At 43.0% G+C, this 23,194-nt stretch overlaps 1 protein-coding gene across 3 annotated transcripts; it reads left to right on the top strand.

Annotated features, from left to right (window-relative positions):
- The first annotated feature begins 1,610 nt into the window (after positions 1–1,610).
- Positions 1,611–22,895, top strand: LOC114039785 (leucine-rich repeat-containing protein 14-like). 3 transcript variants are annotated; one of them, XM_027857645.1, is made up of 5 exons: positions 1,611–1,728; positions 5,181–5,298; positions 16,120–16,563; positions 17,963–18,586; positions 19,193–22,895. In XM_027857645.1, the coding sequence occupies exons 3-5, from the start codon at positions 16,169–16,171 to the stop codon at positions 19,758–19,760; spliced, it is 1,587 nt and encodes a 528-aa protein (XP_027713446.1). In that variant the 5' UTR covers positions 1,611–1,728; positions 5,181–5,298; positions 16,120–16,168; the 3' UTR covers positions 19,761–22,895. The 3 variants fall into 3 exon arrangements, with proteins under 3 accessions (XP_027713446.1, XP_027713445.1, XP_027713444.1); XM_027857643.1 differs by lacking the exon at positions 1,611–1,728 and adding an exon at positions 13,903–13,957 and having other exon boundaries at positions 5,190–5,298; XM_027857644.1 differs by lacking the exon at positions 5,181–5,298 and having other exon boundaries at positions 1,649–1,728.
- Positions 22,896–23,194: the final 299 nt, after the last annotated feature.

Here is a 23,194-nt window from a genome sequence, read left to right as displayed (position 1 = left end):
CACATACTCTGTGATCCAGTAACACTGGCCTCCATGACGGAGGCCCACAATGGGCCTTTTCACTGGCTGTCTCCCATGCCTGTAATTCTCTCCCTCCACATCTTTATCTCCTGGCCTCCCGTGGCTTCATGTCCCAGCTAAAATCCCACCTTTTACAAGCAATGCTAGTGCCTTCACTCTGTTGATTATCTCTAATTTGTCTTGTTTGTACATAGTTGTTTGTATGTTGTCTCTCTTTTTAGACTGTGAGCAACTTGAAAGCAGGGATTATTTTTTGACTTTCTTTGTATCTCCAGAGTTTACAAGGTGTCTGGCACATAGTGGGTACTTAATAATTGCTTATGGACTTGACTAGTAGGTCTATAAGGCAGAGATTCTTAACCTTTTTTGAGGCACAGACCCCTTTGGCGTTCTGTTAAAGCCTATGTATCCCTTCTCAGAAAATTTTTTTAATTAAAAATTTTAATTTATAATTGAAGTCTAAATTTCAGTTAGAAGTTAATGAAAATAAAGATGTAAATTTTTTTTCTATCCAAGTTCCGGGACTCCACTGAAACCTGTCCACAGTTCCCCAAGGAGACCTGTAAACATGCTTGAAAGAAATAGACTCTCCTCAATGAAGAAATGGTCAAATGGAAATATACAATCTTTGAAGGATGCAATGCTGTAAGTCACAAGCATCTCTAATAGGACTACTACGTTTCAGGTGCTGTGCTAAGCTGTACGGAGAGAGAAGGTACAACCAGTCTGCCTTCAAAGAGCTTACAATCAAATAGAGATCGCTCATTTTTATTTATTTTATTAGTCCTTACCGTTGATTTCGGAGGTGTGGGTAACTTGCACCCTGGCAGAGACTGAACTTCAAGTTTTAGGGAACTGCTTGGGGCACAGAGGGACTTGTTCAAGGTCACTCAGAAACTACTAAACACCACTCGAACTTCTCAGTCTTTCTAGACTGGAGGACCAGCCCATTAGCCCTGAGGAAGGCAGTCAGTCCCCTAGGCAAGTTCTTCGGGATCAGCTACCACCCCCTCTGGAAGGGAAGGGAAGGAGGATAACCCCGGACCGTGGAGAAGGCGAGGCCAGACTGAGTGGGGGAGGGGCACGCGCCGGGGTCCCGAGCCTCCATTCCGGTCCCCCAGCCCCCGCTTTCGGGCATGAGGAGCCAGAGGCGGATGCTCCAACGCTGCAACTAATCCCCCTAAAGCGCCTGGGGCCTAGGTGGAGGGAGGGGAAGAGGCCAGAGAGGAGGAACGGAGCCAACCAATCCCCGGGGGAGCTTTCGCTGAGCAGCCAATGGGGACCGCGGAGCCTCTCCAGCTCGCGCCTCCGGGCGAGGGGCGGGGCAGGATTCATTGTGACGCCAGTGACAGCCGCGCCCTCAGAGCGCGGGGAGGCGGCGGTGGGAGCGGCTGGCTGCGGCGGCGGTGCGGGAGAGCTCGGGTGGGTGCAGGCTTTGGGGCGGCGGCGGCGGCAGCGGCAGGAGCAGCAGCAGCAACGGGGGAGAGCGCTCGGGGCCGGTGCTCGTTCGCTGGCCTGCGGGGGGAGCTCGGGGCGGGCGGTCCCTCGCTCTCCGGCGGTGCGGCGGAGAATTGGGGGCGTTCTCTCGCTCGCTGGGCAGCGGCGGCGGCCAAGGTGGTGAGGGGCGAGGGCTGCGTTGGCGGCTACTACCACAGCGGTCAAGACGGCGTCGACCGGGAGAAGAGCGAAGATCAGGCCGAGGGCTAGGTGAGGGCTGCTGGGCCAAGGGCGGGGGCGGGGGTCCGCAAGGCCTGAGGCCTGGCGCTCCCTGAGCTGCGCGTCGGGCCTGCCCGCCCTGGAGTGGGGAAGGCGGGGGAAGCGGGGCGCTGAGGCCTGCTTGGGGGAGGAACCTGAGGAGGCACCAACCTGGGGGAGGAGAGGTCCAGCTGGAGCCCTCAGCTGGGGAGATTCCGGGGGGAGGGGCAGGAAGGCCTCTGTTGGGAGGGGGGTGTGTGTGTGTGGTGGGGGGGGGAAGGCTGAAAGGGCCTCTGGTGATGGGGGGTGGGGGAAGGGGAGGAGCAGAAGGGCCTTTGGTGGGAGGGGAAGGGTAGGGGGCGGGGCAGAAAAGCTTCGGGTGGGAGGGGGTGAGGGAGGGGGGCCTAAGGAGGAGAGGCAGAAAGGCCTCTGGTGGGAGGGGGATATTTGGGCAGGAGACAGAAGCTGAAGGTCCTACTTAAGAGTAAAAGTGACCTCTAGTAGATGTGATGGGAGAAGAGGGAGCTTCAGAGCAGCTTTTGGCCAGGAAGAATCAGTAAGGATGATGAGACCTTATATTTTGCCCCCAAAAGTGGTCCTTAACAAAAAGATGTTAACCATGATGATTAAAAAAATGGATCACATTTATATAATACTTTAAGACTTACTGCTTACTTCCCTTAACATATTCCCAAGAAGTAGTGTAAGAGTTATCCCTAATACTCGGATTTATATGTTTTAATAGTTTCTAAGCAATTTCCTCACAACTGCATGAAGTAGTGTTAAGAAATATTGCCAAGAATATTGTATTCCTATAGTGCTTTCGGTTTTTCAAAATTAATTATTACAATAATTATTACAACCCCCATGCCCCTGAGGGAGGTGCCACAAGTATCCTCATTTTATAGGTGAGAAAACTCAGACTTAGAAATGAAATTACTTGTCCAGGTTACAGAACTAGTAAATATTGCGTAAGGTTTTGGAAACAGGTGTCTCCTGACTCCATACATTTTTCTACATCATATTTCCAATATATCCTCTGGCCTGGGGACAGCTTGAGGAGTTGACTGCCTATAGTCAGGTGAGACCAGCTGGAGGTTTCACAGAGTAGTTTTTTCTCCTCATAGCTTATTGTTCAGTTGCCACTGAGACCAAAGAGCTATCACTCGTGCCCAGAGGCTAAACTTTCTGTTTCTCTTGCTTGGCATTTGGGCACTTTGGCATTCTGGGACACCTTGACACAATGTAACATCAAACAAGTTAGCTAATAGATACACTTGTGAGGGGAGTAAAATGAGAAAAGACTCATAAGGTAAGGTGGTATCAGATTGTAGGGTGTCAGGTTAAGTTTGAAGTTTATTTGGTAGGTAGGATTCTTTTATTGCAGAGTTGACATGGCCATCTAGTCATCTCCCTAAAGATTAGCATGGTAGTAATTTGAAGGATACATTAAAATTATTTGAGGTTGCTGGTTAGATGTCTTATTTGACCTTTGTATCTCCTCCAGTGCCTGGCGCAGTGCTCTTTAAGTAGTAGGCCCTCATTAGAAGTGGTTGGAAATACAAGGGTAGAGCTTGTAAGAGAGATCAGAACTGGAGATAGATTTCAGAGCCATTGGTATAAAAGTGATAGTTGAAGGAAAAGGAGTGAACGGGATTGTTGAGAAAGAGAAGATATAGAGGACTGAGAACTGAGCCTTGAGAAATAACTATCTTAAGGTGCTTGAAGAAGATGAGAGGGCAGAAAAAGATTATTGATATTGTACCATTCATGTAGAACCTTTAGCATTTATGTCTTTGTTCTGTAGTAATCGTAGAAACTTGGTGTTGGAAGGGAACTCAGGGTATGTAGTCCAACAGGTGTCTGAACAGAATACTTTTCTATATTCACTAATAAGTGGCCACTTGAAAATCTTTTCTTGAGATATCTTCTGAAGTAGCCCATTCTGTAGTTAGATAGCTCTGATTATATGTTTTGCAAATCTGTCTCTGTAAGTTCTACCAATTTTTCCTAATTTTGTCCCTGGAACAAAATAAATTTAATGTTTCTTTCACAAGATAGGCTTTTAAATAAACGAAGATTGTTACATATTCCTCTTTTCTCCCTTCCCCCCACTCAAGGTGTTCTGCTGAAGTGCCTCTGTTATTTCACCTGATCTTTATATAGTTCTGGCTTCTGGTCTCTTAATGTCCTCCTTAAATGTAGCTGAGCTGAAGAAGATATTTCAGATGCAGTTTGTCCAGTGCAAATCACAGTGGGACTGTTAAAGTCCCTTGATTTTTACAGCATGCTTGTACTTCTGTTATTGCAATCTAAGATTACAGTTGCTCTTTTGGCCATCATCACATTTTGACTCACTGAACTTTTAGTCCACCGACATTCTCAGACCTCCTTTTTCATATAGTAAGTATTATCTAGCCATGTGTCCCTCAAACTGTAGTTATGTAATTTTTTTAAACCCAAATGAAAGTTATTTGGTATTCATCCTGATTACATTTCATCTTTTTGGATTTGATTCATTGTTCTAGTGTCTTCTTTTTGGATCGTAGTAATATACCTTAAATGGTACCTATTTGTCTAAGCTTCCTGACACCCAATGCAAATTAGAAAAGTATGCTAATGATACTATCATCCAAGTAATTTTCAATTCCAACATTTATTTAACACCTACTATTTGTTAGGCGCTGTCATTTGTAAAGGTGTTGAATTACCCAGAGGCAAGATGTAGATCATTTAGACATTCCATGAGACCATCTTCATATCCCAGTCCACTAATTACCACTACTTTTTGGGATTGTGTACCAGTTCTTAATTCACTAGCACTCATCTTGACCACCAGATCATCTCGAGGAGCTTTGCTGAAATCAATGTATACTGTACTATGATGTCTAATCTATTAAGTAACTAAAAAAAAAGAAAAAGATATTAAGGTTAATTTGGCATGACCTGTTCTGGACAAACCTATGCTTAGTCTTGGTGTTCACCACTTCTCTTAGTATTAACACACCACCCTTTTCAGAATTCATTCTAGAGTTTCAACAGGAATTACATAGTAGATGAACAGTGTGATATAATATCTGAGATGCAATTTAAACCCAGGTCTTCTGTAACACAGACATATGCCTATCTGTTATGAGCTTACTACGTGCCAAGTACTATTAGGTATCACCTCTGCCTTTCGATTATTAAATACCCCTAATCAGTCAACTTGAAGTTTTTCTACAGAAAACATCCAAGCCAATATTTCATGCACTCTTGCTTGCAAAATGGAGCTCATCAGTTCATTCTCCCAGTCCTAGACTCAATCAGAAAGCCTCCTGATAACATGTCGGGCTTGTATATATATATTTACTTTCATACCTCCCCCTGGGGGGAGATGGGGCAGGGACTTTGTAACAAAATGTTTTGCTTTATTATGCATATTTGTTACTTAACATTTTTCAATGCTTTTCCCTCCAACCAAGGTAATGTAAACAGGGAGCATGTCACCATCACCTCAGCAAGATCAGAATTTAACTTTACGCTTGTTACCCCTAAGTTCATCAAAAGACAACCTGGTTCTTCACATCTTCCTGAAGTACAGTAGGTGTCATTCTACCTAATTGCCTTTGCTAATGCTATTCCCTAAGCTTCACATGTCCTGTCCTTCCTCGATGAAACTTCCAACACTTACTGGTAGTTCAAGTGAAAAAGACTTAGGGGTTTTGGTTTAATTTAATTTAATTCAACAAACATTTTATTGAATGCCTGCTATGTGTAGAGGATTGTTCTAGGCTTGAAGGACTCATGTAGTCCTCTAGGAGAATTAAATATAAACAACTAATCTTATACACGGTGGAATATACACAAAAGTTATACAAATGTAAGTTTAACTGCTGACACTCTTAAAATTTGCAGCTTTTTATACTTTTGCCCGTGAAGAGGTTGTCTCCTATGACTAGAGGAAATGAACTATATCAAGTATTGACATTTTTGCTTTAAGGTACACCAGAAATTAAAGAGAATGTGGTAAATATAAAGTTGTCCAGGAGAAACCAGCTAGTGGTGTTAGTGTTATCCAGTGGGATATAACCTCTGTGAGGAAAGGGGATGTTGCATTTGTCTGTATCCTTAATTTCTTATATGGTATAGACACTTAAGTGTTTGCTGAAGGGGAATTATGCCCTCAGGCAACAAAAATAAAATCGGCTTTGTATGGGATGCTTGGTCATGGATCACCATCACTATTTATGGTAAGTATAAACAGAACATTATAAAGATAATTACAGTTTATGTACCAACATCTGTTACATGAAAAACTTGACAACATTTTCTAGACCAAGTCATCATGTGTTTAGGGTAACTTCAGTATGAAGGAGGGCACAGGGAGGAATAGTGGAAAAAGTTGGAAATTTTGGTTTGGGCTTAAGAAATGAGAGACTAAAGGCATGAGGCTTTCGAGTACTGTGTATCATGAATGGGTTTGGGTTCCCCCCCAAGAAAAGTCAGAAGATGCTGGATGTAGTAAACCCTGAACACCACCAAAAAAAAATTCTTTAGTGCCTATGGCTCCTACTCAAGGGCCATAGAGGTTTTGGAATTATTTGGAGGCGTTTGTTTCGTTGAATGACTCAGTCCATTAAATAAATAGACTCGTAGACTTGATAAATGTCTAGTACATGTGTCCTATAATTTTTCAAATGTCTGTAAATGCTGTTCTGGCTAATAAAATTCATTTTAAGACATAACTGGATTTACATTTCTGTCATTTTCTCTGAAGAGACATGGTGTAATCAATAGAGAGTGGGATTTGGAGTCAGGAACCCCTGGGTTCAATCCTGCCTCTGACACAGACTTTCTGTGTTACCATGGGCAAATCACTTAACTTCTCAGTACCATAAGCAATTCTCTAAGACTATTAGTTAGAAATAAATGAACAGTTTGCATCAGTGAAAGGGGTTTGAAAAACAGCAGCACCCCACACTAATGAAATCCCAGGTACAGACTCAGAAAAACTTCTACTAACAATGCAGCTACAATACGTGAATGTCTGTGACATTTTTTGATGTACAAAAGGGACATGGGTGATATTGTACTCGAAGGCTGGGAATTACTTGATTTGGCCATCTGTTTGGTTAGATCAGCACTTTACAACAGAGGCCAACAAGCACAAGCATGAAAAACTAGTGAAGAGAAGACTATATGAAGTTATAGCAGCTCCAACCTAATTTCTTTAAACAAACCATTTGCTACGGGAAATGGATAAAAGTGAAGATGTTCATTCTGCTTATCACCACTTCTTAGAGAAGTTTAACAAATATAAAATATCTGCTACATACAGGCAGCTAGAAGAGTCCACAAACCGCTTCATCCAGCAAGTATTTGTTTAGTCTCAGTGAACTGGAAGTCATGACAGCCAAGGGTGACACTTATTCAGAGGCCAATCTTGTTTGCAAAACATCAGAGAAGAGGAAAGAAAATTCAGAGCAATACGAAAGAGTGAGAAGGTAGTAGATGGGGAAACAAACCTGCTGAAAACCTGGAGTGAAACCTAACTAAACCAGATCATTCTGAGGGCAACTGCAGATAAAACTGGAAGGATGATATGTCAAATGGAAAGGATTTGCCAGTGTTTATAAAGCAGTCTGTTCCCACCAGTGATGACCGCAGATAAAGTAGAAGTGGTGCTTAGGAAGAAAGATGACCTGACCGCAGATATACAGATGAAACCTGTACTGGAGGTGACCACCTCAGAAGGGGATAAGGATTGATTTTTTCAACATGTTTTAATGTCCAGAATCAAAAATTAGTGCCTAAAAAAGTGTCCAGGAAGATAGCAGCTATGCACTCAGGTCTCTACTTACCTCTAGGTAAAATCTTTGGATTTTAAAAATATAAAAAACTTATAAAAACTAATGTAAGTTATAAAACTTATAAAAGCTTATATAGTTAGAGGGTGTCATTGATGAAAACATGAAAAAGGGACAGGCAGGATTTTGTAGACAGCTGAGCACATCTTGTCATTTACAGGTGGCTGAGATAACTTTCTGTTGTTCCTGTTGTTGCTAATTACTTGGCTTAGTTGAGCAAGATACAGACTTAAAAGTTTTCATCCAGGAAGGTTTCTCCTCTCGTATATTAACATTATGTAAGATTCCTTTATAGATACAATGGTGGAGAACTTTAATGATCCTGAGCATTGCTATTATGTAAAACAAAACCAAGGAGGCACACTCACCACAGATGTTACTATCATGGTGTATTGTCTTTGTAAAGTCCAAGTGGAAAAGGGCTCCCATGTAGAAGTAGTAGTTGAGATGTTTTTATTTGTAGATTAAATTGTACTGATTGCATTGATCCCCGGGAATCTTGAGGGCTTCCTCAGTGAGATCTATATCCATATGAACCTCAGGGTCATACTTGACTCCTAAGTCTCACCCCATGTAGCCAATTACTTGCCAGATATTGTTGTTTCTACTTTTACAATAGTGGTCTCCAAACTTGATCACACACCCTTAATGATAAAAAAATTTTTTGAGCATGTAACCCTGATAGGTGTATATTTGCTGATTTACAAATTTCCAGCTATACCTAATGAGTGTGTATATTTTGACATACAAAAATAGAAACTAAAAAGGATGAAATAAAGCTGAAATGTTTGATCCTAGTGACAGTAGGGAGACAGTGAAGTTTATTGAGTAGCAGAGTGATGGTTAGACAAGGGATGGGGAACCTGTAGCCTTGAGGCCGAATGTGGCCTTCTAGGTCCTTGGGTGCAGCCTTTTGACTGAGTCCAAGTTTTACAGAACAAATTCTTTTATTAAGGGGATTTGTTCTTTGAAGTTTGGATTTAGTAAAAGGTCCATACTCGAGGACCTAAAGGGCCACATGTGGCCTCGATACCTCAGGTTCCCCGCCCCCAAGTTAGACCCCTGCTATGGAAAAGGCATTTTGGCAACTGTGGGAAATGGATTTGAGTGGAAAGAGACTCGAGGTAGAGAGCAATTGGGCTATTGCAATATTACAGGTGAAAGGTAATGAAGGCGTGAAGTAGAGTGCTGGTCATGTAAGAAAAGAAATGTGAAAGAGATGTTATGGAGGTAGATAAGACAAATTTTGGCAATTGATTGGAAATGCAGGGTATGGGGAAGTCCAAAATGATGCTGAAGTTGTAACTCTGGGTGACTGTGCAGATGTGGTATCCTTGAAAATAAGGGGAAAGTTAGGAAGAGGGATAGGTTTGGAGGGAAAGTAATGTAATGAGATGTATGATGAAGAGCACAACCTATCCAGTCTTGCTCTTCTGGTATGACTTATTCTGTTTCACCTAAAATGTAAAGGGTATAGAACTGAAGGGCACTTGTCACAGCCATGAAGTGACCTGGTGTGTGTAGGGCGGTGATTTGTATTTTCTCGGCCGATGTTGTATGGCTGTTGGGTTATAACTGCCCTGAGGATCCTTGAAAAGGGGAAACTGGGGAGTTTGCACATCATAGGGAGGAGGCAAAGCTGAGGAGTATTGGGGGATAAGAGTAGCTGTGGTTGTATTGGAAACAAACCCTGTGATTGGCTATTGCAGGGAGGGTGAGATGTGATCATCTTTCTACCCTCTCTGGTTAAATACATCTTCTGGTCGGACCTTGGCATTGTTTCACAACCTTTTAAATCAGTCTCCTTCTCTTCACTCATGTGGCCACCATCCTGGGTAAGACCTTCATTTCCACTTCTAAAATTGGTTTCTCTGTCTCAAGTCTCTCCCCTTCCTAATCCTTCTACTCAATTACCAAAGTGATACTCCTAAAGTACTACTCTATTCAAACTCCAGTAGTTTTCTGTTGTCTCTAGAATTAAATCCAAATTTATTTGTGTTATATTCAAAGCCTTTCACAATCCAGCCTCCACTTATTTTTTCCTTTACTCAAGTGATGATCAAGCCAAATAATATTCCATCTCCCATCTTGGTTGCCTTTACATTGGCATTCCCCCATGCCTGGAATTTACTCTCACCTCACCACTGCCTTTTAGAATTCCTGTTGTTCACTTGTGTATGACTCTTCATAACCCAATTTTGGGGTTTTCTTGGCAAAGATACTAGAGTGCATTTTACCAGCTTATTTTACAGATGAGGAACTGAGTCAGACAGGGTTAAGTGACTTGCCCAGGGTCACACAGTAAGTGTCTGAGGCTGGATTTGAACTCTTAAAGATGAGTCTTCCTAATTCCAGCCCAGTGCTCTATCCACTGAGCCACCTAGCTGCCCCTAATTTACAACAACTCAAATGCTGTCTTATACGTGAAGCCTTCACTAATCCCCCTTTCCCAAATTACCTTTTATTTTGTATATGCTTTGATGTGTACATGTTGTCTCCTATAGAATGTAAACTCTTTGAGGGCAAAGATTTTTATTTTCATGTTTGTGTCCCCAGTGCTTAGCACAGTGCCTGGCACACAATAGACATTTAACAAATTATTTCATAAAGATACTATAGTCCATTCAGGAAAAAAATCAATTGTTAGCCCTGTTGACTGGTTTCTTTCTGGGTTTGGGGGAAAACTACTTTACACACACAATGAAAGAGTTGAATCATTTAAAAATCACCAAAAAAAGAAAGTTATATAGGTATTTGAGCAGCATCAGTTACATAACAGTTATGAGTCTCAGATTTTGAGGTACACAGTTGACTCATTCAGGACAGCGAGTGAATCTTACCGATCCAGATCCTTTTTCTTAGAATTTCTATAGGGTGGTCTGGTGAAGCTATGTGACTATTGTGGGGTAGTTTGTATAGTATTTACTGGAGCATGCATTTAGAGAGCCTTCATTGGCCAATATATGTGTGTGTGTGTGTAAAAATTTTGGGGTATATCTATTGCAAATGGAAATTTAGCAGCAAGGCTAATGTTTCTGGCTCTAGATGTATCAGTTCTGTTGGCTCATGGGTATGCCTATGTGAGTTTTGAGCCATGTTCTCAGACCATCATACAATATTTAATTACTATGATATATAAGAATACACTTGACTCTGGCTTTATGTGGGCATCAAGAGAGGTGGGACCTTGTAAGGATAGAAAAACTCAAGATATATACAGGAAATGGCAAGAAATTTAGTCAGTTTGGCTTTGAAATATAGAGTACATGGTGATGGTTGGGGAATAATGATAAAATGGACAACAAGAAGATCAGTATCCAGAGTGAGGGTAGTGAATTTTGTGTGCTTTATACTGGTTATTACTGTGATTGATTCCTGATATACTGCAGTATATGTCTTGTGATGAGTTGAAGCATATCTAGATGACCCAACATGGCATAAGGGGAGTTAAACAATGGTATGAGGAATAGACTGGGAATGCTTAGTATGAAGAAGAAAAGGGGATGGGGTGGGGTAGGTGGGTGGTTATGATGGTCTTCTTCAGGTAGCTAGCAGGGTTGGTTGTTATTACAGAATAATGATTAGACTTGTTCTGAGATTTTAGCTTGGTAGGAAAAAAAGCTTTGTAGGAATTAGACCTGTCCCAGAAAAATTATTATGGAACTAATTTGCCTGATCTTTGATAATTGTTAGAAACAAGTGAACCACTTATTGGAGATGATGCAGAAGGAAATCTGTTTATGATCTGGAAGGTTGGACTACCCACATAGAATTAGAGAGGACTTGAATTGTCATCTAGTTCAAACTCTATACAAGTCATGATTTCATTCTTTGACTTTGTTTGATGACCTCTAGTGAGAGCTCTTAGCCTTTTCTAGCATGTAGCCTCCTATAGTCTACATATGCCTTCTAGGGCCAATTAGAATAATTCTAATCATACATTTGAAGATGGTGATGATAATTGTGTGGTACAAAGCACTTTCCTTACAAAAATTCTGTGAAGTAATTAACGGAAGTGGCTTTTCCCCTCCATTTTACTCTCCACTAGTGGTTTTGCCTTGTATTTCCTTGTGTGTTCTCTTCAACATTCTTATTAGTGACTTGCAGAAACGCATACAAATCACCTGTCTAACAATGGTGGGGCCGAGTTATAACTAGACAATAGGCCGTGTAGACTTCAGAATCAATGTGAGTCAACAGTATGACGTGGCAGTTAAAAGTGCTAATATGGTCTTTGGATGTATGAACTCATTGCTGCGCTGTAGTTCATCTACCAAACTACAACCTAGCTATACCTTGCTTGTTTTCCATTTTTCTCATAAATCTTCTGTAGGAGGAGGGAGTAGGAAAAAGGATAAAAGATTTCCGGTGACGTGACAACTGTCTTCAAGTGTAAAAAGGACTGCCGTGTGAAAGGAGGGATTAGATTTGTTCTCCCTTTGTCTTAGATAGCTGAATTAGGAGCAATGGATGGAAGTTTCAGCAGCAAGTTTGGGCATATAAAGAAAAACTGTACAATTTGAGCTGTCCAAAAGTGTTATGAACTGCCTCAGTGGATGAATGGATTCCTCATCATTCAAGGTCTTTAAGTGGAAGCATCATGAACAGTTGATGAGGATTCCTTCTCAGGTATAGGTTGGACTAGATGACCTCTGAATTTCTGTCTATCTCTGAGATTCTGTGTTACAAATGAAGCTAGTAAGTATTGCTGTTCTCCTTTTTACCAAAGCTCTTTTAGTCTAACCATCTCCATTTCACATCTCTTCTCTTCCCCAGTTTAAATATCCCAACTTTTGCCCATCTTATCTGTTATGGTATTTTCTGGCTCTGTCACCATCCTTACTGGTAAGAGATGTGGTCTTGTATATGATCCAGGTTGTCCACATGCTTTCTAAAATGTACCTAGAACTAATCACAGTAATCCAGGTGTGGGGATCCTTCCTAGGGAAGAAGTATAGTAAGCCTATCAACTTCATTTTCAAAAAGTATGGAACAGAACGGGATCAAGGGCAGATCACTGGGGCAAACTACTAGACACTTCCCTCCAAGTTGATGTTATTTTGCCTGTATCTCTCCATTTATTGATATAGACATCATGAGCTTTTTTTTTTATCATATACTTTGCTGACATCAAGATATACTTAAACAGCTCGTTCAAGTTTTTAGTGAATAATTTTTCTGAAAGCTCATAAACAATGTCTTAAATAATACATGTGAGAATTTAACTAGGTTATTAGTCGAGATTACTGGTCTGTAGTTTAAAGATTGTACCTTATTTCTTTAAAAAGAATCAGACTTTTCCTATCATCATCTCAGACATAAAGTGGTCTAGTCCAGCTATACCAAGATAAGAATTCCATCTGTTACAGCATCTTATCTTGCATTCTTTGCTTGAAAATGTCTGATGAGGAGGAGGAACAATATGTCCTGAAGGAATACGTTCCATTGCTGGATAAAGATTAAAAATAATTTTTAGAGGGCAGCTAGGTGGCGCAGTGGATAGAGCACCGGCCCTGAAGTCAGGAGGACCTGAGTTCAAATCCGGCCTCAGACCATACACTTGACACTTACTAGCTGTGTAACCCTGGGCAAGTCACTTAACCCCAATTGCCTAAAAAAAAACAAACAAACAAAAAATAATTTTTAGGAAGTTTTGTTTTTTTTCACAGATATCAAGCCAATAGACCTCTCTATAAAACATCTATTGTTTTTGGTTTTCTCCTTTAAAGTCAAATCTAATTCTTCTTCCATGTGACCACACTTCCTGTACTTAAAGATAGCTATTATTCCTTAACCCACATCTTTCCTTCTTTAGTTCCTTCAGCTGATTCAGGGTATGATCCAAGGCCCTTCTATATCCTGGTCACAATAATGAACTGGGTCTAACTTATCAATATCCTTCCTAAAAATACAGTACCTAGAACTGAACATATAGTACTACAAGGTAGAGTACAGTGGTATTATTGCCTCAGTGCATTAGCCTTAGCACAGTGCCTTCACATAGTAGGCCCTTAATAAATGCTTGTTGATTTGATTGGGAAATTACATTAGCTTTTGTTTTTGTTTTTGTTTTTTTTTGTTACTGTAATCACACTGCTGGTCTTAAATTGAGATTATAATGCATTTAAACCCTAGGTCTTGTTAACATGAATTGCTCTGTAGCCTTTCTTTTGTTTAAGTTGATTTTAAAAATTTAATTATAAGCCTACATTTGTAATAATGACTGACATTTTTATAGCACTTTAAGGTTTCAAAGTATTTTATATAGATTATCTCATTTGTACCTCACAACACACCCTGTAAGTTTGGTACTACAGGTATTATCTCTATTTTGCAGACGAGGAAACTGAGGCTCAGAGAGGTTAATTGACTTGTCCATGGTCACACAGCTGGTAAGTGTCAGAGGAAGGATTTGAACCTAGGTCTTTCTGGAGTCAGGCTCTAGAACTGTATCTGCTACTTTCTCTAATTCATTCTCATTAAATTTCAATTTAATTTTGACCCAGTATTCTAACCTGTGAGATAATTTTTCAATCCTGATTTACAGGTTATGTACTTATGTCTTATGTGTTAGCTGTCTCTGTTTTATGATTTACAAATTTGATAAGTATGCCACTCTATGTTTATTAAAATCATTGTGTAAGGTTCTGTGTGTGAGAAAATGATTATCAATGCAGATTGACAATTCATCTGTAGTTTATAGTCTTAGAGAATAAGTATCCTGGGTTGCTGAGAAGTTAACTGGCTTGCCTCATGTCACACAGCCAGTGTGTTGCGGTAGGATTTAGGAAGACCTAGGCTCAAGGATAGCCCTCTGCCCACGGTGGCCTGGTGCCTCATTACATCACTGATAAATATTACATAGCCTAGGGCCAAGGATACATCCCTGGTATTCTCCACTAGAGGCTTTCTTATTCTAAAGTGACATTGAATCATTAACTACTCTTTGGTTTGGTGGTGGTCATAAAATGTCATCTCGAAGGAGTGCTCGAGTTCCATCTTGTTCAGTTCTATTTTGTAGATGTAAAAATGGAGCATTATAGAAGGGAAGGGACTTGTTCCAGGATCACATGACTGACTAAGAAGTGTGATTTGAACCAGGTATTCCTGTCCCTTGCTAGCCCAGAACTTTTCTTTTGCTCCATTTTCAGTTCCCTTTACCCCACAGTTTCCTTCCTTTTTTAGCAGCCTCTTTTTACTCAAGCTGCCTTTATTCCTTCTCTCTGGGATTTTTTTTCTCTAGTCTTATCTTGTCCAGGCCTTGTTCTGCTGTTCCCACTTTGCTTTCACTCTTGCTACCTTTCTCTCCTTTTCCTCATCAACTTGGGTGCCTTCTGATGTTGCTTCACAATGCTGAGGTGCAGCCACTTCAGCTCCAGGGGCAGCCTCCAGCTCAGGTCTGATATAGTGACCGCTCACCAGCAGCACTGTCACGACTTTGGAAATAAGGTAGACATTGATCTTACAGCTATGCTGATCAATGATTCACTTAAAATTTCTTGTCAGTGAGATGATGTTTGCGCTATCTAACTTAAATGGCTTCAGAGGTCACTTGTATGCAGATGACTCTTACCTATCCCCAGTCTCTCCCACCACACATTACTAGCTGCCTTCTTCTATCTGGATGCCTCCTAACATGTCAAACTTGACAGGATGAAAATAAAACTCAGTGGTGGTGCATAAGCTTGAATTATAATCATTATAATCTTCTCATTTCCTGTATCAAATCAGTTTCCAAGTTCTAGCAATTCTAACTCTCCAATATAGATGATTCTGTTCCTTTTCCTCTCTCACTTCATCACTGTTTCAAACCATTATTTCTCTCTTAGACTATTACTAGCTTCCTAACTGGTCTCCATGCTTTAAATCTCTCACCCTTCTTCACAAAGCTGCCAAAATAATCTTCTACAACTCTGACCACTAAAAGTAAGGAAGCTGAGACCTAGTGAGGTCAAGGGACTTGAACAAGGGCACATAACTTGCAATTGATGGAGTTGGGATCAGAACCCAATCTATTCCATTATGTACCTCACTGCCTTGTCATTGACTACTATTGTGTCCCCATGGTGCCTACTAGCCCGTGGCCTCTTCTCCTTGCTTCAGGGGGCACCAGTGGTGGCCATTACCCCAAATCCTTCATACCATACATAGCCTTTGTGTCCTAGAATTTTACTGTTGGAAAGGACCTTAAAAAGCAACCAGTCAGGTCATTCCCTGGCATGTAGACGGAAGAAACTGAAAGCATAAGCCTCAAGGACAGGAGGTTGTAGCAATTCAAATGTAGGTCAGCTGCTGAACAAGAATCTTGTAGGGTGGGAATGATAGGGCATGGCCCAGTACGTAATAGGTATGCAGATATTTTGATTTGGATTTTCATAACTAGTAGAAAAGCAGAGAGAAGCCTGTGATAGAATTACGTATGGGACGATACAGTCACTTGGAACCCGAGGTATGGCATTTGGGTGGGGAAGAGCACATGGAGCTATGAGGCCCAGCTCTTTAGTCTGATTCCCAAATAACCATTCTCAGTGTTAAATGCTTTTCCTCCTGGCAGGTACTACCTGTCCTGTGTCATAGGTGGCAGTTGCCCACCATATTCAGCCATGCGTCCGCTGGTGTTCCTGTGTGCCCAGCAGGTGATCAAGGATGAGGAATCTGCGTGCCAGGCCTTGGAGCTTCTGCCACAGGACCTGTACCCAGTCCTATTCAAGGCAGCCTTCATGCATGGGAAGACGCTGTTGCTCCAGGCTTTGGTGCATACATGGCCCTATCCCATCCTCAGTTTCAAGCAATTACTGCAGGATCGGCCACACTGCCGCAGGGCTCTGAGGCAGGACTGGCCACACTGCCTTCGGGCCCTCCTCCAGGAGTGTCCAAACTGCCCCCGTGCCCTGCTTCAGGACCGGCCTGCAGAGGAGCTGGTGCAGGCCATGATCATGGGAGTCAAGGCTCGGCTGGAGGAGGCAACAGATAATGGAACCCAGCAGTCCCTCTACAGGTAAATACTTAGTTGCGCTCACCCAAGGTAGGGGGTAGATATGGCTGGGGAGGCAGTCAGGACCTCAGCTTCCAGGAGGGAGTCTTTTTAGAACCCATAGTAGCCTTGGAAACAGCAGCAGAAGGGAAGAATCCTGGCAACACCATTTATTATTGAGTACTGGCCCTTCAGAGACCAGGGCCAGGGCCAGGGCCTTGTTAAAGGACACAGCCATACACATTTGCTAAAGTAGCAGATGTTCTAAGCCAGGAAAAAGATAGAGGCTACCTGGCATCTTTGTTACACCACTATGATCCATGGGCCTCGGGCAAGGAGCTTGAGGACGAGTTCCTTTAAGAGCTGCCTGGGATTTGTTAGAAAGTGCCTCTCCGGAGAATCATCATTGAGAAGTAGACCCCCTCTATGTATTTTTAGGCTAACCTGTGACCCTGGAACCACACTAGTGGTACCTAAAGACCCAGCCCAGGCTATAACTTGTGCTGTGCTAGCCAAGCACTGTGGCCCATTATTATGGGCTGTATTGGTGGAACATCTTAGTGTACTTCCTGTGAGATACAAGAGAGGGGAGACATTAATGGGCAGAGCATCCACTCTGGTCAGACTCCATTATGTTAATGTCTTAGCCAAGGGCATTGACAAACCGGAACTTAGCCAGAGCAAGTACAGGTAGGACAGTGTGGCAGGGTGGATGCCATTCCTTATGAGATTTGCTGAGAGTACTCAAGATGTGTAGCCTGAAGAGAAGACCTGAGAAGACGTGGTGACTCTTTTCAAATATTTAAAGGGCTGTTGGGTGAAAGAGGAATGAGACTTGTTCTAGATTTAACCAGAACAGTGGATGTCAGTTGCAGAGAAGCAGACTTTAACTTGATGGATGGCTTACCTGATGGTTAGCTCTCCAAAACTGGACTAGTGGCTGCTCCTTCACTGGAGGTTTTGTCCTTACCTCAGTAGTTGGGTGGCTTTGATTTTAGCAAACACTTGACACTATTATGGATTCATTTACTTATGGTGTTGGCTTATATCATCTGTTCTATTTCTATTTTTTAACCAAATTTTAATGGTTACTACTTTATTAGTAAATTTAAGATCTGGTAATTCTAGGCCCCACAGATAGTCTTTGAGCAGTGACTGAATTAATCACTTTTTGGGCATATTGTTGAGATTCTTTAGGCACAGGTTGGACTATATGTATAGACTTCTGAGATTCCTTTGAATTGTGGCGTTCTGTGGTCCTATTTTAAGCTTTCCACTCCCTTTTTCTCTTCTACTTTATCACAGCCTCATTTAGTTCTTATATTTAATTATTTCAGGTATATGTTGGGTAAGTTGGGATGAGATTGTCAAGATATGGGGTGCATTCTAGCCCAGGGTCTCACCTTCTCTGTCCTTCCCTCAGGAGGCATCCACTGCAGCTATTAGATATGACTGGACTCCTGGATTATGGCTATGAGGAAGACCTAAAAACTATGAAAATGTGGGCCCGTACCATGACCATGGCCCAAACTGGCATTTGCCACCTCTTGGAGAAAGTTGAGCAGCCAAATGAAAGCCCCAACAAGTGCAGGAAGGTCGAGGACCTGCCATGCACACTTCTCCCTGTGGAAGTGCGTGTAGATCTCTGGGTGACCCCCTCCTCCAGTGGCTTTTTAAAGCAGGCCCTGCAGAATAATGCTGTCAGCCCCCTGCGCTTGTGCTGCCGGGATTTCCGAGCTGAAGACCTTCCACCAGACATCACTGTGGATCTCCTGGGGCTATTGGACCACTCAAGCTTACGCCGACTAGATCTGTCCTTCTTTACTCTGGAAGCCGGGGGTGTGTGGGAGATCGTAGCTTCCATCATGAAGTTCACTAATCTGCTGAGCTTGAAACTTCAGTACAGCAACATGGATGTGTGGCGGCTCTGGGCCATGTTGGAAGGCACCTTCAGCTTCTTGGCTTCAGAGATGAGTAAGCTGAAACGCCTCAAGGAGCTTAATCTGGGCACCTCGTGGCTCTCGGGCCAGCTTCGGCAGCTGCTTAGGTGAGTGAGCCTCTTGTTCATGTACCTGCCCTGAAAGGCAGCTCCAGGGCTTCCTAATGGGAACTGTTCAGCTTGAGAGAAATATATTCTCAAATATTTGTCTCAGGGCCCCCTTCCTTTTCTTTCCTGAAATCTCAATTCCTTGGTTGTTTTTACAAACATGTTAAAGTGGAAGGACTGCTGGAGACCTGCTTTCAAATCCTTGTGCCAGAACTTCAGACTGTTCAACTTTGGGCAACTGGTAACCTTAGAGCTCCAGTTTCCTGGGTAAAGTGGAGAGCATGGTCCTTGCTACTCTAGCTCCCCGCCTGAGCCAGTGTGAGGAAAGCTCTCTGTAAACAGTGAAAATACTGGTAGCATGGGAGTGGTTGATTGTCATTATGCAGAGAACTTTGTGCCTTAAAGCTTTGTAGCTTCTCTCCTGTATGTGCTTTTCCAAATCACTATGACCTTGGGCAAAACTTGCCCCTCTCACTTGAGGAAAAAGCTGCCTGGCCAGCTGGTGTCTAGGAACAAGCCCCAAGAAGTTAAAGCACCATCCCAGCTTCCTCATGTTTGTTCTCTTTTCCCTGGGAAGTAATAGCATTTCTGTGTCTCTCTTTGCAGTGGCCTACAGTGTCCCCTGGAAAGCCTGGAACTTCCTGTCTGCTACCTGCTGCCTGTGGACTTGAGCTACTTGTCCCAGAGTCCACATGCTCCCCACCTCAAGAAGCTAGACCTCAGTGGCAACAACCTGTCAGGTGATCTCTTGCCCCCCTTCCAGGCTCTTTTAGGGGAGGCCTCAGCCTCCTTGCTGTGTCTGAAGGTGACAGAGTGCCAGCTCATGGATGTTCACCTTATTAGTACCCTGCCACTTCTGTCCCGCTGTACCCGCCTACGCTATCTTGGTCTCTATGACAATCCCCTTTCTAGCATTGGGCTGAAGGCCTTGCTGTCTCGCTCTGAGGTAATGCCTGACCTCCAGCTGGTAGTGTACCCATTTCCTGTGGACTGCTACAAGGACCTGCCTGGTGTGCCCCTTTCTGCAAACCTCTTGGAGGACTATATTGATGAGGAGAAATTTGCTCAGGTTCAGGGAGAGATGCATCAGATGTTAATAGCAGCAGGTAGGGCTGATGTGCTGTGGACCACAGATGTCTATGGCCCAAACATGCCCGACTACTTTAGCTTGTGACAGGAAGGCTGCCTGCCAGGGACAGGGAGGCCCTTGCAGTCATCCATTCCCCCTGGGCCTGGCAGGAGAGCCTCCTCACCTTCTGGGCTGCATGTCTTGGGGATAGGTAGGGAGCCACAAAGCCTTTGCTCTCATTGCCTGCCATCTTCAGACAAGGGAATGGGGCTAACTAACAGGGAAGCTCCAACCTGTGCCTCACCTGAAGGGTCCTTGATAAGAATAACAAGTGTGAATGAGGAACTCTTAGCCAGTGGAGTAGGCCCAGTATTCTGGCACCCCATTCAGTCAGTGAATTGTTCCTGTGGGAAGGGCATAGTTCTTTCTGTCTTCCCCAGTGAGTGAAGGGAATTGGGTTCATTACTGAGGAATGGGAGGTCGTATGCCAAGCTTCAGCCCCAGAGCTTCTGAGTTATAGATCACTGATCTGGAGTCTCGAAAGCTCTCAAGATTAAGCCGTAGCCTTTCCCTTTCCATCCCACCTTTTGGAATGGACAGCTACTGCTGTGAACTTCTCTTCTGCCAGGCTAAGGATGCCCACTTAGTTTCTCATGTCTTCTCCTAGGTTCCTGGTTTCCTTTCTCCAAGAGTCTCCCTCCAATTTCTTTTTTTTTTTCTTTTAAACTTCTACCTCATCCCGGGAAGGGTTTGAGCTTAGGCAGGTGCTAGCCCTTTCTCAGCTGCATCAGCCTTAGCTACTCCTTAGTCTCACCCTTCAGTGGCATGAAGAAAGAGGCAGTGGAAAAGGGCAGCCTGTGGGATTCTTCCCTGGACCTTAGGCCTGGTTTTTCTTCCGCTTCCCCAGGGCTCAAGTTGCTCTTTGAACTTTATTCTGGGTGGTTCTGTCCTGAGCCCCAGGGCTTTAATTTTTCACTACTTTCTAAGTCTCACTAATTTTTAACCCTTTGGCTTGAGACACCAAGCACCACTTGGTCCCTGGGCCTGCTTGCTCCTGAGCTCAGATCTACTGACCCTTCTTCCTTTTTTTGCTACTGCCACTGTATCTTGGTGTACCTAGTTTTGCTTCAGTGGTCCCTTTTTTTCCTTTTTAACCCTGTTTCTCCATGCTCCACACAAATATTGTCTAGGATTTATTCCCAAATTAAAGGAGAAGGGTATTGATTCAGAAATAATATAACAAATGAGATAGTTACAATCAGTTATAACAAAAATTAATTCCAGGACAGACTTGATTATAATTAACTCTCTGAAATGTTCTCTGGGCTTTACTTGGTCCCCGTGTACTTCTCTCCTCTATAAACCTACCCCATACTCTCTAGGGCCCCAGAAAAGAGGATGACAACACTTGTCTCAGAACCCCACTGCCTATTGGGGATTTTCTTCTGACAGCAGATCCCAGTTGTAATCAGGATGCTTTCTGATTACTGCTCAGTGATCACCTACATTATAATCAGGTCACTAAATATCTCTCCTGTTTCTGCCCAAAGTAGGGGAAGAGGTGATGAAGAACTACCTGTCACTGAAGTGTTTTTCATTTTTGCATGACTCAGAAACAAGACTAATTCAGTATTTCTTTAATATCATCTTGCCCCAGCCAAATTTCACAAAAGACAATCCCTTTCATTCCCGGGATGCCAGAAATATGTGGTACTCGAGTGGGGCTGATGCTTATCCTACTGAGAAAAGGCATAGTGATAGCCAGCTCTTTCCTCCCCAATCCCTCACCCTGGAGGAAAAAGCTGTGTGGCAGAGCTAGTGCCTGTCCCCTCCCCTAGCCCTTGCTTCCTCGTCCCTACCTTTTTAGACATTAGAGCAGGAAAGTCTCTATCTATCTGTGTGTAGACTTTGTTGTTTCCTGACTCCTGAGAGAAGTAGTTATGGCTAACATATGCACAGGGACCTGCTGACATTTTGCTTATCCAGGCTGACACATCATAAACTGAATTGCTTCACAGATGATTCGTGACTACCTACCTGGCAAACACAGGTAGTGAACCTTCTGTCTTTCTCTGGAGCCCTAACGCTGACCTGAGCTTATCAGGATTCCAGGGTAAAAGGAAGGTGAAAAGGACCCCCTACTGTTCACTCAGTGTGGCCTACTTGCTTGGCCATCTCACTAATGGTGGGAAAGTAAAGGAGCAGAATCTCGAGCTATAAACAGGGTAGCTGGATTTTACTCCACGTGAACTGTTTGCTGACTTCCTGGCCAATGCTGGTGGAATTGTTCCTAAATGAAGGACTTGACATTCATTCCTGTTAAATTTAACTTTGCTTCTTGGTCCACTTTGTTGGAATCTTTGTGAATCTCAGCTCTGTTGTTCATGGGTAGCTATGTGCCACCCCGTTTTCTGCCAAGAATTTACATGTTGAAGTGACAGGTCCTCAGATTGCTCTCTGTGGACTGGCTATTGGAACTGTTATCTTTGAGTTTTCATCATTCCCCTTCAGTACCCACATTGCCCTGCTAAGGGGGGTGCGGGGTGGGAGGTGGGGTTGCACACCAGCATATAAGCCTGTGATATCCATGCTCAGGCATGTCGAACTCTTGGGTGTTGAGGACCATTCAAAAGGTTGCTTTTACTGCAGGGGGTGAGAGGAGAGCCAAACCTAGTCTTTTCCTCTAGTGTTTCCTCCTTTCCTGGGGCAGACAGAAATATAGGTCCTTGGTGGCCCTCTTAGAGACTGGTGATGTCCCAGAATTAAACCCCTAGAAGCATCCAAGCCTCCCATACTAGGACTTGTGTGTACCTGGTTCTGACCCTAGGATGTTCTCAGGCTCAAATCTGACCTGTCAGGGGCCACGTCAGTTGTTTTCCATACTCCCAGCCTCCCTTTCATCACCCCCACCGAGAACCCTTAGAGGAAACAGTCTAAAATGGCTATTGCCCCTAGACCTGAGTGGGGGTGGGATCAGGGTAACTGAGGTCCCTGATAAATTTCATTTTATTTTATTTTTTGATCATCATTCCAGCCTGTGAGTTCTTTGGGAATCTTACCTCTGTGGTCCATTGCTACTTTGTTATTCAGCTTCCATTTCACACACATTAAATGCAGGGCAGGACCAAGGCACAATGATTTGGGGGGGGGATATTAAAAATAGAATAAAGACACAGGCCCTGCCCTCAAGTTATGATTTAATAGAGGAAATAAGATGGACACAATTCTAAAAGGAGAGATTTAAGGAGGGGAAGAGTCACTTTCTGTTAGGGGAAATAAAAGGCTTTTTATGGCACCTTAGTTGAATCTTGAGAGTTTTTAACTGGGAATTTTTGTTTTAAGCATGAGGGATGATGTGAGCAAAGGCACAGAGAGGGGAAAAGAAGAGATAAAAACAGGGAATGAGTAGTCTGTCTTAGCTGACAAAGTAGATTATATAAAAGGCAGTAATATGAGATAAGGCCAAGAAAGTATGTAGAAACCAGGTTGTGGAGGGTGTTAAGGACAGGATCAGAGTTTTATACTTCATTAAGTAGGAG

The sequence above is a fragment of the Vombatus ursinus genome, unplaced genomic scaffold (genome assembly GCF_900497805.2).
Source record: "Vombatus ursinus unplaced genomic scaffold, bare-nosed wombat genome assembly UNPS02012319.1, whole genome shotgun sequence".
Lineage (NCBI taxonomy): Eukaryota > Metazoa > Chordata > Mammalia > Diprotodontia > Vombatidae > Vombatus > Vombatus ursinus.
Note: the sequence above shows the minus strand (reverse complement) of the source record. Positions and strands in the feature narration are given on the sequence as shown.